At 38.7% G+C, this 13,213-nt stretch overlaps 1 protein-coding gene across 3 annotated transcripts in view; it reads right to left on the bottom strand.

The window, feature by feature from the left end:
* Positions 1 to 12,964, bottom strand: part of Cerkl (ceramide kinase like) — an 86,301-nt gene extending 73,337 nt beyond the window's left edge. For all 3 annotated transcript variants that reach the window (XM_048345143.1, XM_048345144.1, XM_048345145.1), the window contains exon 1: positions 12,763 to 12,964. In XM_048345143.1, the coding sequence (XP_048201100.1) occupies positions 12,763 to 12,964 (202 nt within the window). The remainder of the gene's footprint in view (positions 1 to 12,762) is intronic.
* Between the last annotated feature and the right edge of the window lie 249 nt (positions 12,965 to 13,213).

Here is a 13,213-nt window from a genome sequence, read left to right as displayed (position 1 = left end):
GAGAGAAAGGAGAGGAAGGAAGGAAGGAAAGAAAGAAAGAAGGAAGGGGGAAAGAGAAAAAAGACAGAAAGAAAGAGAGAAAAAATAAGAAAGAAGCAAAAATGAATGGGAAATGAAAAGAAAAGAAGAAAAGGAAAGGAAAAAGAAAAAGAAAGGAAGGAAGGAGAGAGAAGAAACCAACCTCCCTGATAGCAGTTTGATCTTCCAACACCAACCCCGAAGTGTGGGAAAAGTAAATGAATTTTAGTTCCTTATGCAGTTCAGGCTGTGGTATTCTGCAATGTTATGGAAGGTTAAGAAAACTATCCTTTCTCAGTTTGTCCTCTATTTTTCTTCTTCACTATTTCAAAGTTGCCTTTGAAAAAGACAAAGTTGTCTTAGGGCTTTTTTTCCTATCATAAAATATGTAGCACATTGTAAAGAAAAGCCAACCTTTTCATTTTTCAGTCCCTTGCTCTAACACTGCCAAATTTGCACACTAAAGGACACTAATGCCAAAAAGAGGAAAAGCCTTTAAACAGCTATTCAGTTTATGTTAAGTACAACATTAGAGCTATATCAGTAAGCCACAAATTTATTTTAGGTAGCAATCCCACAAGATAGCAAGGCACAGATACAGGTAATTGATAACCTTGTTGTACTATTTGTGTCACTTACAGTTATGGCCCACATTGCTTATCAGAAAGGGCAAGTTTCAAATCTTAACATTTTGTCCCAGATTCCCATTGCTTCATAAAAAATATTGTACTGGAGATAAAAACCAGTGCCCTTTTGAGAGTCTAAACTCAAAAGAACCCAGCCTGAAAAGTCACCAGCCAAGATTAGTCTGAGATTGAACAGATTTTAAAAGGCACATCAAAGCCCAGAAGTAATCAACTAGCAAAGTGGGCCTTCAGGCCCCTCCCCCATTCCTCCCTGGAAATTCAAATTCTAATGTGGACCAAGACTTTGCTCCAATAAAGCATCCCTTCCACATTTCATACCTACCTGATGGACTCACCTATGATTGAAGAGATTCATAAAAGGGATCACACTTTGTATCACAGCAGCTAAAGATAGAGATTATCACAGATCCTATGCAAGGTGACACACAAACTTGTGAAACCTTTGATATTTTTAAGACAGCAATCTATGTAATCCTACATGAGCAGAATCTAGATGGTAAGAAAAATGCCATGAACACTGTTGAATAGGGAGGGGCCAACAGGAAGGAGGAGGTCAACACTATTGAAGTTTATATGCACATATGAAAATAATAGTTTATTAATATATATTTTAAAAAGAAGTAACAGAAATAAGAAGGCATAAGGGGTGAATTTGACTAAAGTACACTGCATGTATGCATGGACACATCATACTGAAACCCCTTTGTACAATTAATATATGTTAATTTAAGTTTCATCACAGGACACTGCAATATGGAAAGAAAAAAGAAAGACAGGGGCTGGAATTTATTCTGCACATATCCCCTAAAAGTCACATTAGGGAACACTTGCATTTTGCTTTTGCTAAAGCCTTTTATTCATAACCACTTTTTTTAATTAAATTTTATTGAGGGCTGGGGATATAGCCTAGTGGCAAGAGTGCCTGCCTCGGATACACGAGGCCCTAGGTTCGGTTCCCCAGCACCACATATACAGAAAACGGCCAGAAGCGGCGCTGTGGCTCAAGTGGCAGAGTGCTAGCCTTGAGCGGGAAGAAGCCAGGGACAGTGCTCAGGCCCTGAGTCCAAGGCCCAGGACTGGCCAAAAAAAAAAAAAAAAAAAAAAAAAAAATTTTATTGAGAAGGTGATGTACAGAGAGGGTATAGATACATAATAAGGTAATGAGTACATTTCTTGTCATATTTGTTACACCCTCCTTCGTTTTTCTTTCCCTTCCCCAGTTCAGATAAGCATATATACAATATCCAGTGTACCAGAATCATATACAGTGACCACAGGGGGTATATCAAAGGAAATTCATCTAGTACATTAAACATAATGACAACAGTAAAATACTCCTGTTTCCATCTCTTGGAGTTCATTTTGCTTAGCTTCATCTTATTTAATCATATGTATATAGCTGTTGAGCTATTGTGCTCCTGGCAGGTCAATCCTAGATCTTTCTATGTTTATTTAGTAATTGTTTGGTTTTAGAGACATGATGAAAAGTTGCTGACCCAAACATGTAGAAATACCATTTGAAAAGAAGTTTCTTACTTTACAGACATAACCACTTTCAAATTAAATCATCTTCAGACATTAAAATGCCATCTCAAGGAAGCATTTATCTAAAACAAGATATACAAAGTACAAAATTTTATGTTTTAAGGAAAGGATTAAATAAAATTATACGAATAATGACACTCATAGTTGAAATAATTTGTTATTTATTGAAAAAATAAGTAAATTACCATTTGAAACGTTTCAACAGCTGTTACTCTTAACCAGTGATTACATCTTTGCCTTTCCCAAATCTAACATAAATTCTGACCTTATTTTATTCCCTTATTATTATCCATAAACTTTGAAAAGCATTATTAAAACTCAGGGGTTAAGATAAATTTTTAATTTGGAAATATTTATTATCCTAAGTCACTAATAGATGTATTCTCATATATAGGGATCAGAGAAACAAAAGAAAGAAATCCAATTATTTAAAACAGTAATCCCTTAACACTGGGATTTTGTTTTAATTATAAAGAGTGTGTCTTATTAAAAGCAAAACAAAGCCTTGTCCTTTAAGGGAGAAATCCAATGTTTTTCTAGTGTACAAACACAGAAGATTTCCTAAAGAATGCTTAAACAAATTAATTTTGCTATTCTTCAATTTCCCATGATATAATTGACTTTTTTAAAAAGAGCATCAAGTAAACAATTATGGGCCCACCTGTTCAGGGTAGCAGACAAAGCAACATGCAAAATTTATGGAAATGTATTTCCTTCTATCCTTCCCTCTTTCCAACCACATAGTAGTACAGAAAAAATTTACTGTCCTAAAAACTAACAAAAATAGAGCAAAGTAGTAAGCATCAAGTAAAAACTACTGAATAATCTTTTATATTTCAAATACAATTCCAACTATACTCTGTACCCAAAGACCTGCCCTTCATGTGCAAGCCCTCTTATAATTTGGTCCTCAAGAGCCTTGGATTGGGGAGGAGGGGTAGAGGGATTAAATAGGAGAGCTAGGAGCTACTATGAGAGCTATGACAAAATAAAGGGTCTGCTCTCCATGAGGCCAAGAAAGTCATTGGGGTTTTCACTTATTAAGTACTACTCAGGTTTTACAGCAAGGGAAATGAAACCACAATTTAGGGAAATTGAATTCCCTTTGGATTCATCCCACCAGCCCCTTTAAATGGTTGAGTGTTGGGCCCAGAAGGCTGAAGGAAATACTTCCTTCTCAAGGGACACAGTGGCCCCTGGTGCTCCTATTTCAGACCTAAATAAAAAGCAAGCTGGGAAGTCAGCAGAACCCCATTTGGATTTTATCATCAAAACTAACACTTCCAGTGGTCCTGTCATCCTTGGTAGGACTGAGTTTTAGAACAGCAGGCACACAGATATCACAGCATCCAAGGCTGGGCCACAAGCAACAAGGCACCTAAGGTAACTGGCACAGAGCACAGTTCAGTTTCAGCCAAGTGGTGACAAGCTAGGGGACAGAAGGTTGTTTTAATGACATAAGTCACCCAAGGGACAGAAGGGAACTGAGAGCAGTCCAGCTACTGAGTGAGCCCAGATATGTAAATGATGACACACTTACAGACAGGAAAGCCAGTGGCTGGGGCAGAAGTGGTAAGTCAAAAATAAAAGCCTGCTAGTCCAGTTATCTTAACAGGAATACACTGATACTAAGAACTAGGGCTCTTATGTGTATATGCTTTATTAAATTTAAGTTTGATATTATGTGTGTTGATTATATAAAATTTAATTGATAATATCCTCTAATAAAGTAAAAAGGAAATAATCTATTCATATTTCACTGAAAGACATAGAAAAATTCTACTATTCAAAGAGATTTATTTGAGTAATATTCTAGATTTGTTTTTAAAAGTATAAATAAGGGGTCATATTACTTTCTTTAAATAAATAGCTCCACTTAAGAAAAAAGAGAGGTGAAAGTAGAAAAGGAAATGTTAGATGATTTAAGTCCTGCTTGTTACTGGTTGGTTGGATGATCTCAGTCAAGATCTTGGTAAAGTGAATAAAGGTGGAAGTTCTAATGGATAGGCAATCAATGGCTTCTTTTGTCCATATATGTCTCTACTTCCTGTACAGAAAAAACTCACAGCTTTATAGAAACTGCACTTCTACTTTCTTTGTTTGACCTTATACAACCATTAAGACCGGGCAAGGTATGAACAGACCAATAATACAGCACTCCTTCACACAGTCATCAGTAGATTCAAAGACAAATTTCAGGTCTAATAGAAAGCTTAACACAACATGAGTAAACACAAGAGGCCTCCATCAGAAGGGATGACACTGCCCCATTCGTAAGGAAATGGAAGGATCTGGAAAAAAACATACTAAGTAAAGTGAGCCAGACCCAAAGTAACATAAACCCTATGGTGTCCCTCAAAGGGAATAGCTAGTACCTGATTCGGATAGTCATGGTAGAAGTTCAAAATACCCCAATAGTTACACCCATGTGATAACATAAGATGATGCCAAGTGAAATGAATTCCACGTTGCAGAAATAAGAGTTATACCACTGTTATAATTATTTTGAACATGCCATGTGAACTCATACTTTTTTTTCTCTTTTTCCTTGTCTGTTTGTTTGTTTGATTGGTTTGTTTAGTTTTGTTTCTCTTGTATTCCCTTCCTGTGGCTGTACCCCTGCTACCACTGTATCTCATCTGAATACCCTGGATACTGTTTATATGAGTATTAAAACTGGGGAAGGGAGAGGGAATACCAAAATCAAGAGACTAAGAACAAAAAGCAAACCATTAAAAAAGCAACACTTACAAAACCATTTGGTGTAAACCAACTGCACAACTCTTGGGGGGAGAGGGTAAAGGGGAAGAGGGAAATGAAGGAGGAGGTAACAAGTAGAACAAGAAATGTACTCACTGCCTTTCATATGAATCTGTCACCCCTCTGTACCACACTTTGACAATAAAGAAAAAAAAAGAAAGCTTAAAATTCTGTATCTTAAAATATCTGTTGTTAAAGTGATAACTTTATATTTCAAAGTATTTGCCAGGCACAAATATGAAAATATTTTTGAACATCATACATAGATAGCTTCAGTTTCTCTCTGAATATAAAACTATAAAACTACTGAATTAATATGCTTTGTTATTACCAAAGAAAAAAAGACTGAAGACGAACCTAGCCTATTGAAGTATTAGACATGTATGTTTTTTAAGAGTCACTGACAAGTCAAAAATCTTATAAAGAAACAGTGGATACCACCACAAACAGCAGATGTTTCTTGGGGTCATTTGTACAAAAAACATAAGCATATGTTAAAGAAATCTGACACTATCATAGAATCAGCTGGGGTCTAAAATAATAGCATCTCCTTATGGCAATATGGTAATATCCATATCAAATGTACAACACATTATGTTGCAACAGTGTGTGCAGACAAAAGAGCATCACTAGTATCATAATGACCAGCACTTTCACTATGATGAAGAAACAAAATTAGAAGGTTATGTGCAGGGTGTATTTTTAAGTGTAAATTGAACATGATAGGATGATTTAAGCTTTCAGAGCAGTCTCCATTTAACTCTTCTTATTGAGATTGTACAAAAGTTTTTATAGTGACGCATTACATTTTTTTTCACAGTCTCTCCAAGAATAATGGTGAAATGAGTTGTTATTCTCAAAGCCAATGGTAATTCCCAGTTTGTTTAGAAATGGGAACAAGAACTCTTTGAGTTCCACATTCATGACTTCAACATGGTATCCTCGTATCCTTTGTCTACTAGCTAAGCAGTAAAAAACTACTAAACCATTTTCATATAAAATAGCACATAACTTTGTAAGTCATCTCACCTAGAAGAAAACAATGTACACAATGAATGCTAACTAATTGTTATTGTCTGAAGGCTGCTAAAAAGCCAAATTCAAAGGCATATCGTAGCTTTTTATACTATTTGAGATTTAGGTGGTATACAGTGCATATTGCATTCTATGTAGAAGAACTGAGTGCAAGATGAATGTACTTGGTACCCATGAAGACATTCAAATGCTTAGAAGACTTCAGAAAAATAAGGTTTGCTTTGAGATATTTCCTTGTTTCCAAGATGTTCTCAATGATAGAGTACATTTGGTTGTACTGTAAAAACATTCCAATCGCCTTGAAAACATTAAGATTTATCATTAGTTCAGAAGCTAATGTTTTCTTCCAGAAATGAGGAATTTAGGAAATGAAAACGATTTTGAAAAAAAAGTTTATTTGTACAATGTTCAAAAATATTGGAAAAATTATGTTTAAGTGAGATATGCATTGTAAGTGGTACTGAATGCATTTCAGCAACCAAGATTTTAACTATAGGAACTTTTAATCTGTGCAATGAAAACCCAACAGAACATATACTGCCATACTTATATACTTCCTGGAGTGAAAATACACTTAAAAGATAAGAAAATCACTAGGTGCTGATGTCTCACACTAGTATTCCTACCTACTCAGGAGGCTGAGATCAGAGAATCACAGTTCAAAGCCAGTCCAGGCCCAAAACAAAGCAAATGAGGGACAAGGTAACAAACAGTACAAGAAATGTACCCAATGCCTAACGTATGAAACTGTAACCTCTATGTACATCAGTTTTATAATAAAAACTTAAAAAAAAAGAAAAGTCTGTAAGATTCTTATCTCCAACTAACCACCAAAAAGCCTAAAGTCGTGCTGTGGCTTAAGTGGTAGACCACTTGCCTTTAGCAAAACAAACAAACAAAAAATCTCAAGGACAGAGCCCATATCCTGAATCTAAGCCCCATGACCAGCACAAAAGAAAAGTAAGATAAGAAAATGAATACATGCCGACAGATTGATCCTGTGGGTCTTATTCTTCGTATATATATGGACACTAAAATATGCTTCAAACTGTGCTTGAGACATTCACTGAACTTAAAAACTTAACTCAAAGTAAATACTATTTTTATAAAGCCAAAATAGTACCACTATGGACAAATTTTAAAGTGAATGAAGAACTTTTTCCTATGCCTTTTCCTATGGGATAAATAAGCCAAGCACTTGTGGCTCTTGCCTATATACCTAGTTACTCAGAAGGCTGAGACCTGAGGATCACAGTTTGAAGCAAACAAAACAGAACAAAACAGTTCATGAAGTTGTTATGCCCAATTAACTACCCAAAATCTGGTAGTGGAAGAATAGTTCAAGAGGTAGATTACTGGGCTGGGGATATGGCCTAGTGGCAAGAGTGCCTGCCTCATATACATGAGGCCCTGGGTTCCATTCCCCAGCACCACATATACAGAAAATGGCCAGAAGTGGCGCTGTGCCTCAAGTGGCAGAGTGCTAGCCTTGAGCAAAAAGAAGCCAGGGGCAGTGCTCAGGCCCTGAGTCCAAGGCCCAGGACTGGCCAAAAAAAAAAAAAAGAGGTAGATTACTGGCCTTAAGCAGAAAAGTTGAGTAAGAGCTTGGAGCCCTGAGTTCATGCCCCAGTACCAATACTAAAACAATAATAAAAACAACAATAATAACAAAATGAAAAGGATAGTTATTTTCTGCATGTAATTGCTGATATATTTACAAATTTATATTAACTGACCATTTATGGAGTATAACCATATAACTGTTTACCAGCATTGTAACAAATAATGTTTTTCCTGAAATAGAAATTTTTAAATACATGCATTTTTTCAGCAGTAACCTCTATTCTAATAAGAAACAAGCTACAGGAGGAGCCTGGGGCTCAGGTAAAGCAATGTGCAGCCTTTCCAGAGCAATTCCCCCAAGTTTATGCATTTTTGCAAGCAATTTTCGTTTGTTGGAAATGTTAATCCTTGGCTCACTGATGCTGAGAACTTGCTAGAATAAACTTCAAATGTGATGACTCCTTTTGATTTGAGATCCAATTTTAGCCATGTCCCTGAACCATCTATTGCCACACCAAAAAGCTCAACACTGTCATTATTTCTTCCCTTTTCCTTATCTTTAAGCCCCTCTCCCGGCTGGACAGATAGAGGACATAGGAGTATGGAGGATGGAGATTTCCCCCACTTTCACCACTTTCTTTTACTTTCAAATTAACTTATGCTGTTTTAATCCCCACCCCTACACCATCCCCTGTCAAAAAAGAAGGAGGCAGTATCAGGATAGAAAGAAACATAGATAAAAGTTTTATTCCCAAGAACACAACTTGTTTAGACTTGACTTTTCAACTATTTACATATTTTACATTTATAACTATTTATATATTTTAAGAAATAAAAAATCAAAATGAAAAATGAAGCTAGTCCATGTGTCAAGTACAGATATAATTTCAAATAGGAGTTGGTTCAGAAACACATGTAGTATGACTATCTCCCCAGCAGTTTATACTCTATGCACACAAAATATAAGATAATTAACCTGGAAAACTGTTTTTCAGTAACTACATTGTTAGTGGAACATCAGTGTTATTATCCTATTTTGTATGTTTGTAGTATCTACTGGGGACAAAGCAAATGAGTAATGATGTTATACTTAGGAATCAGGTAGGAAAAAGAACTTATAAAAAAATGCCTTACTCCTAAATTTAAATCATAATCGCATGGTATAGTTTCTTTCCAAAAGCAAAACACAATTACACCAAAAAGAGACTAACCTACTTCCTAGCTCTGTTGTCCAGAAACTTTTATAACAAGGGCCATATGGGGAAAATTAGCAGTGGTCTATCTCTATTGTGGTTTCCACTACTGTGGTACCACTGCTCCAAAAAAGGAAATAGTCTTCAATGACAGGGTAGAATATATGTGTGAAGTATGCAATGTCCAATAGGAGCCTGGACTCGCCTAACATTCCAGTAAGGAAGCTGGGTCTTTCCCCAAGAAGTGTCAGAGAAGCTGAAGGAATGTCAAAAAGAAATCAAGTTAAAGAATCTTCTATTGATCTAAAAATCTAAAATGGAACAACTGTAGAAGAGATAAGAATGGTCATTGCTGGTCACTAAAATACACTAGAGTGACAAGGTCTCAGTTAAGTTGTTCTTTATCATTAACAGTATTATCAATGTCTTCATCATCACAACTTTTAATGGTCAGTGTGGCTGCTGGAATGTAAGTCCGGGGAGGAACATTGTGCTACAAGGACTTGGTATTGTGCTACAAGGAGTCTAATGAGCCTCTAACTACTGGTACCCTCAAAACCTTGACTTTGCAAATGAGGTCACATACTTCTTTGCCAGTCAAAGAGTGAACACAAATGAAGTTTGTTTATTTCTGCCCAAGGCAGGACACCTAACACAGTTATTTAATAAGGAAAGAGAGAGGAGACACAACAATGGATTATTTATTTATTTTGCCAGTCCTGGGGCTTGATCTCAGGACATGGGCACTGTCCCTGAGCTTCTTTGCCACAGCACCACTTCCGGCTTTTCTATTTATGTGGTACTGAGGAATCAAACCCAGGGCTTCATACATGCTAGGCAAGCACTCTACTACTAAGCCACATTCCCAGCCTAGTGGGTTCATGTTAAAGAATGCTCATCTTCAGATGTTGCACTGTGCTTAGAGCAGTTTTAGGAATAACATTAATCTGTAGACGTTCATAGATCAAATATACCAGCAAGGAAGGTGAGTATTTTAAATGCACTATTTTTGTAAGAGACAGAGTACATTTGCCAAATGTGATTTGAAGTAATAAAGTAACTGAATGCTAGTGATTTACATCTGCAATTCTATCTGTTCAGGAGGCTGAACCCAGCACCGATGATCATAATCATAATAGTAAAAAAAATTATATATTTTATGTACCTCATTTTTTTCCAGCAATCCTAGTGTTTGGATTAAGGGTGCATGCTCTACCACTTGAGCCACACTCTCCTTTATGCTTTCAGATTTTTATTTTCAGTTAGGATTTTGCATTTTTCCCTAGTTGGCCTAGGACCATGATCCTCCCACCTATGCTTCCTATGTACCTGGAAGTACAGACATGGCCATCATGGTCAGCTTATTTGCTGAGTTGGGACCTTACTAACTTTTTGTCAGGGCTGGCCCTGAACTGTGATCTCCTTAATTTCTATCTCCAAAGAAGTTAAGATAACTGGTATAACCCACTACAGCTAAACTATATGAAATATTTTCAAAGTCTGAGTAATTTTTTTCCTTTCTTTTCTGTCATACATAGGTAGATGATGAATAGATAGACAGACAGACAGATCATTGAGGATTGAAGTCAAAGCATCACAAATTCTGGGCACTCTATCACTCATATGTATCACACACATCTCCCAGCTAAGAAACATTTTCAACTCTGTACATGTTAGAGCTTCATTGTTCAATGTGATTGCTACACAGTCCATGTAGCTATTAGATTTCAATAGTATTTAAAATTCAGTTGTGGAGTTGCACCAGCCAAATTTCTGGTATTCAATGACCTCAGGTAGCTGGTGACAGCTGGACATGCCACTTCAATACAATGACCCCCAGCAACACAGAAAGTGTACGTGGCCATCAGCAGGAGAATGTCAATCCACATTTGTTTTTGAGGATCAGTTTTCCTTACCAGCAAACTAAAATGTCTTGGAGAACATTTCTATGATAGATAAACAGACCTGTCAAGTATTTGAAAGTGTTACCAGCACATTGTGCATGCAGTTAATAGGTAAGCTGGAGCCTTCATAGTCATCTTTTAAAAATTCCTCAAAAGTTCACAGCTTTGGAGCAAACAAGGCTTTCTTTTTGTTGTTGCTGTTTCTTGTTTTTTTTTTGTTGTTGTTGTTTTGTTTTGTTTTAAAGTAGGGCACCTCTCCTTAATGTGAAAACAGAAGAATCAAAGCAAATGTCTTACTGAGCAATTAATCCTTCAATAATTCACATGAGTGATAGGTCATTTGGAGGGTTAACCTGGCTTTCTGACCACACCGTCCGCTAACAGATGTCTGGGTTCGGATGTACACAACAGAACACAAGGTATCTGTTTCACATGCATCTGTTCCCGAACAGCTTAGGCAGATTAATACTTAGCATAGATCCTGCTCGGCTAAGTTCTACATAATCACTAACTCTCATTGTTTCAGAATTGATTGGTATTTTTTTCTTGCTTTCACCATTTTCTACTTTATCTTTACCATTATTAATTACTGGCAACCAAACATGTTTGTATAAACTGAAAGTTCAAGGAAATTATTTTGAGAAACAAAAAAGAAAACTAAAAAAAAAGTAACTAAAAAAAGTAACATAACATTGTGTAATATGAAACTAGAAGAAGATGGAAAAATAGTTGCAATCAAACATTAAGATTTGAAATATTCCTTTTGTTTTTAAAACACTCTGAACATACTATCCTCACACTGATCAAACAGATTATGAAAATTTGGACCAAGAAATTTGAAGAGATTACTTAAAAACAACACAGAATGAAGGTAAGACAAGGAAAGGAATGAAAAAACCTGTTTACAACTAGCCTTGACTAAACTCTCTTCTTCAGACATGTGGTTGCTTGCCTTCCAGAAGCTATACCTGTAAAGAAGCAATTGCCAGTCCCTTGGATTCATTATAGCTGAAAAGTTGCTGCTGTAAAATACAATACACACACCAGACAGCTGACCCCATTGACCATTCAAACCTTACTCAGATTTCTCTCAGTGGACAAAATGCTCAGTGTTTTCCTTTTTAAGAGGCGACTTCACAGGTAGTTAGAGCTGATAGTATTTTGAGATGATAGGCCACAAATCCTTTATTTTGCAGGTGAATAAACAGTAACTTAGAGAGGTAAACCCACTTGCCCAGTTCAGTTATACACCTTGCTTGTTGCAGAGACAAGATCCTGGGCCTGGGACTGTCCTACATGGCCAACAGGAGCAGTTACATAATACTGGGGGAGAGAGGACACTAATGACCAGGCAATGCATTTTCATACTTAAAGGTTCTGTCCTATAAGAAATTACGGCAAGGCACCTATGGTTTATGCCTGTAATCCTAGCTATTCAAGAGGCTGATCTCTGAGGATCAAGTTTCCCGTCAACTGAGGCAGAAAGTCTGTGAAACTCTCTTCTATGGTTAACTAGCAAACACTGGGAAGCCCAGCTGTGGCTCAAGTCAAGTGGCAGTGTCAGCCTTGATTGGAGAAGCTAAGGGGGAGACAGGGCCCAGGCCCTGAGTTCAAGCCCCAGGAGCATGAGGACTGGGGAAACCCAGGATGCCCAAAGCACTGGAAGATAGCAAAACTACAGCTGGACCTAGAATCCATATGTTTGCATTCTTCATAAAGGCAACACTGGGTAGTTCGGATCTCCTTCCAGCCTCTGGCTCTGTTGTCACCTCCCCTGGCCCCTGTTTTCTTTTGAGGATGGCCAGCAGACGCAGAGTGTGACCTGGGTCCAGGATAGGCACTGGAGGTGGGAAGCCAAGCGGGAGAGAAGCGGATGGTAGCAGAAAGGTCCTGCGTGGGACGGGGGATGGAGCTGGGCGGGAGGTGGGGGCGAGGGGGGAAGGGGGGACTGGACCGAGCCTTGAGCAAGGCAGAGCTGGAGCCCCCCTGGCGACCAGAGAGGGGCGGGGCGGGACTCCATGGCGCGGTAACGGAGAGAAGGAGAAGGGGACGGCCCTGGGGGCAAGCAGGCACGGGGTGGGGGAGGGGCCCTCTAACCTGCGGGGCGCTCGGGCAGAATGGGGCGCCACCTCAGGGTGCGCTCGCTCAGCACCACGTCGCAGCTGCCCCTTCCGATCTCGAAGATGCCCCGGAGCAGAACGCGCTCCCTCTGGGGCTGCGCTGTGGGCGAGGAGGCCGACCCTTCCTCCTGGGCACCCACCAGGGCGCTCACCCGGCTTCGGCCTCTCCCACGGGGCATGGCAAGCTTGGGTCCCGGGTCCGCGAGCCCTTGGCGGGAAGCTGCCTCAGCCAGGCTCCAGCGGCGTCCGGCGCTGCTAAGGCAACCGCGCGTTCCGCGGAGGCTCGGGAGGAAGGCGGGGCTGCCCGGTGGGATGCGGGGGAGGGATCTGGGAGGAGTGGGGGTGAACCTAGTCCTACGCCTAGCCCTGACAGCTGGGCTGCTCACCCACCACAAAAGGTTGAGGGCCTGGAGCGGGAAAACATGATT

The sequence above is a fragment of the Perognathus longimembris genome, chromosome 4, assembly GCF_023159225.1.
Source record: "Perognathus longimembris pacificus isolate PPM17 chromosome 4, ASM2315922v1, whole genome shotgun sequence".
Taxonomy (NCBI): Eukaryota; Metazoa; Chordata; class Mammalia; order Rodentia; family Heteromyidae; genus Perognathus; species Perognathus longimembris.
The sequence above is the reverse complement of the archived record's forward strand: the minus strand, read 5'-3'. Positions and strand labels throughout refer to the sequence as shown.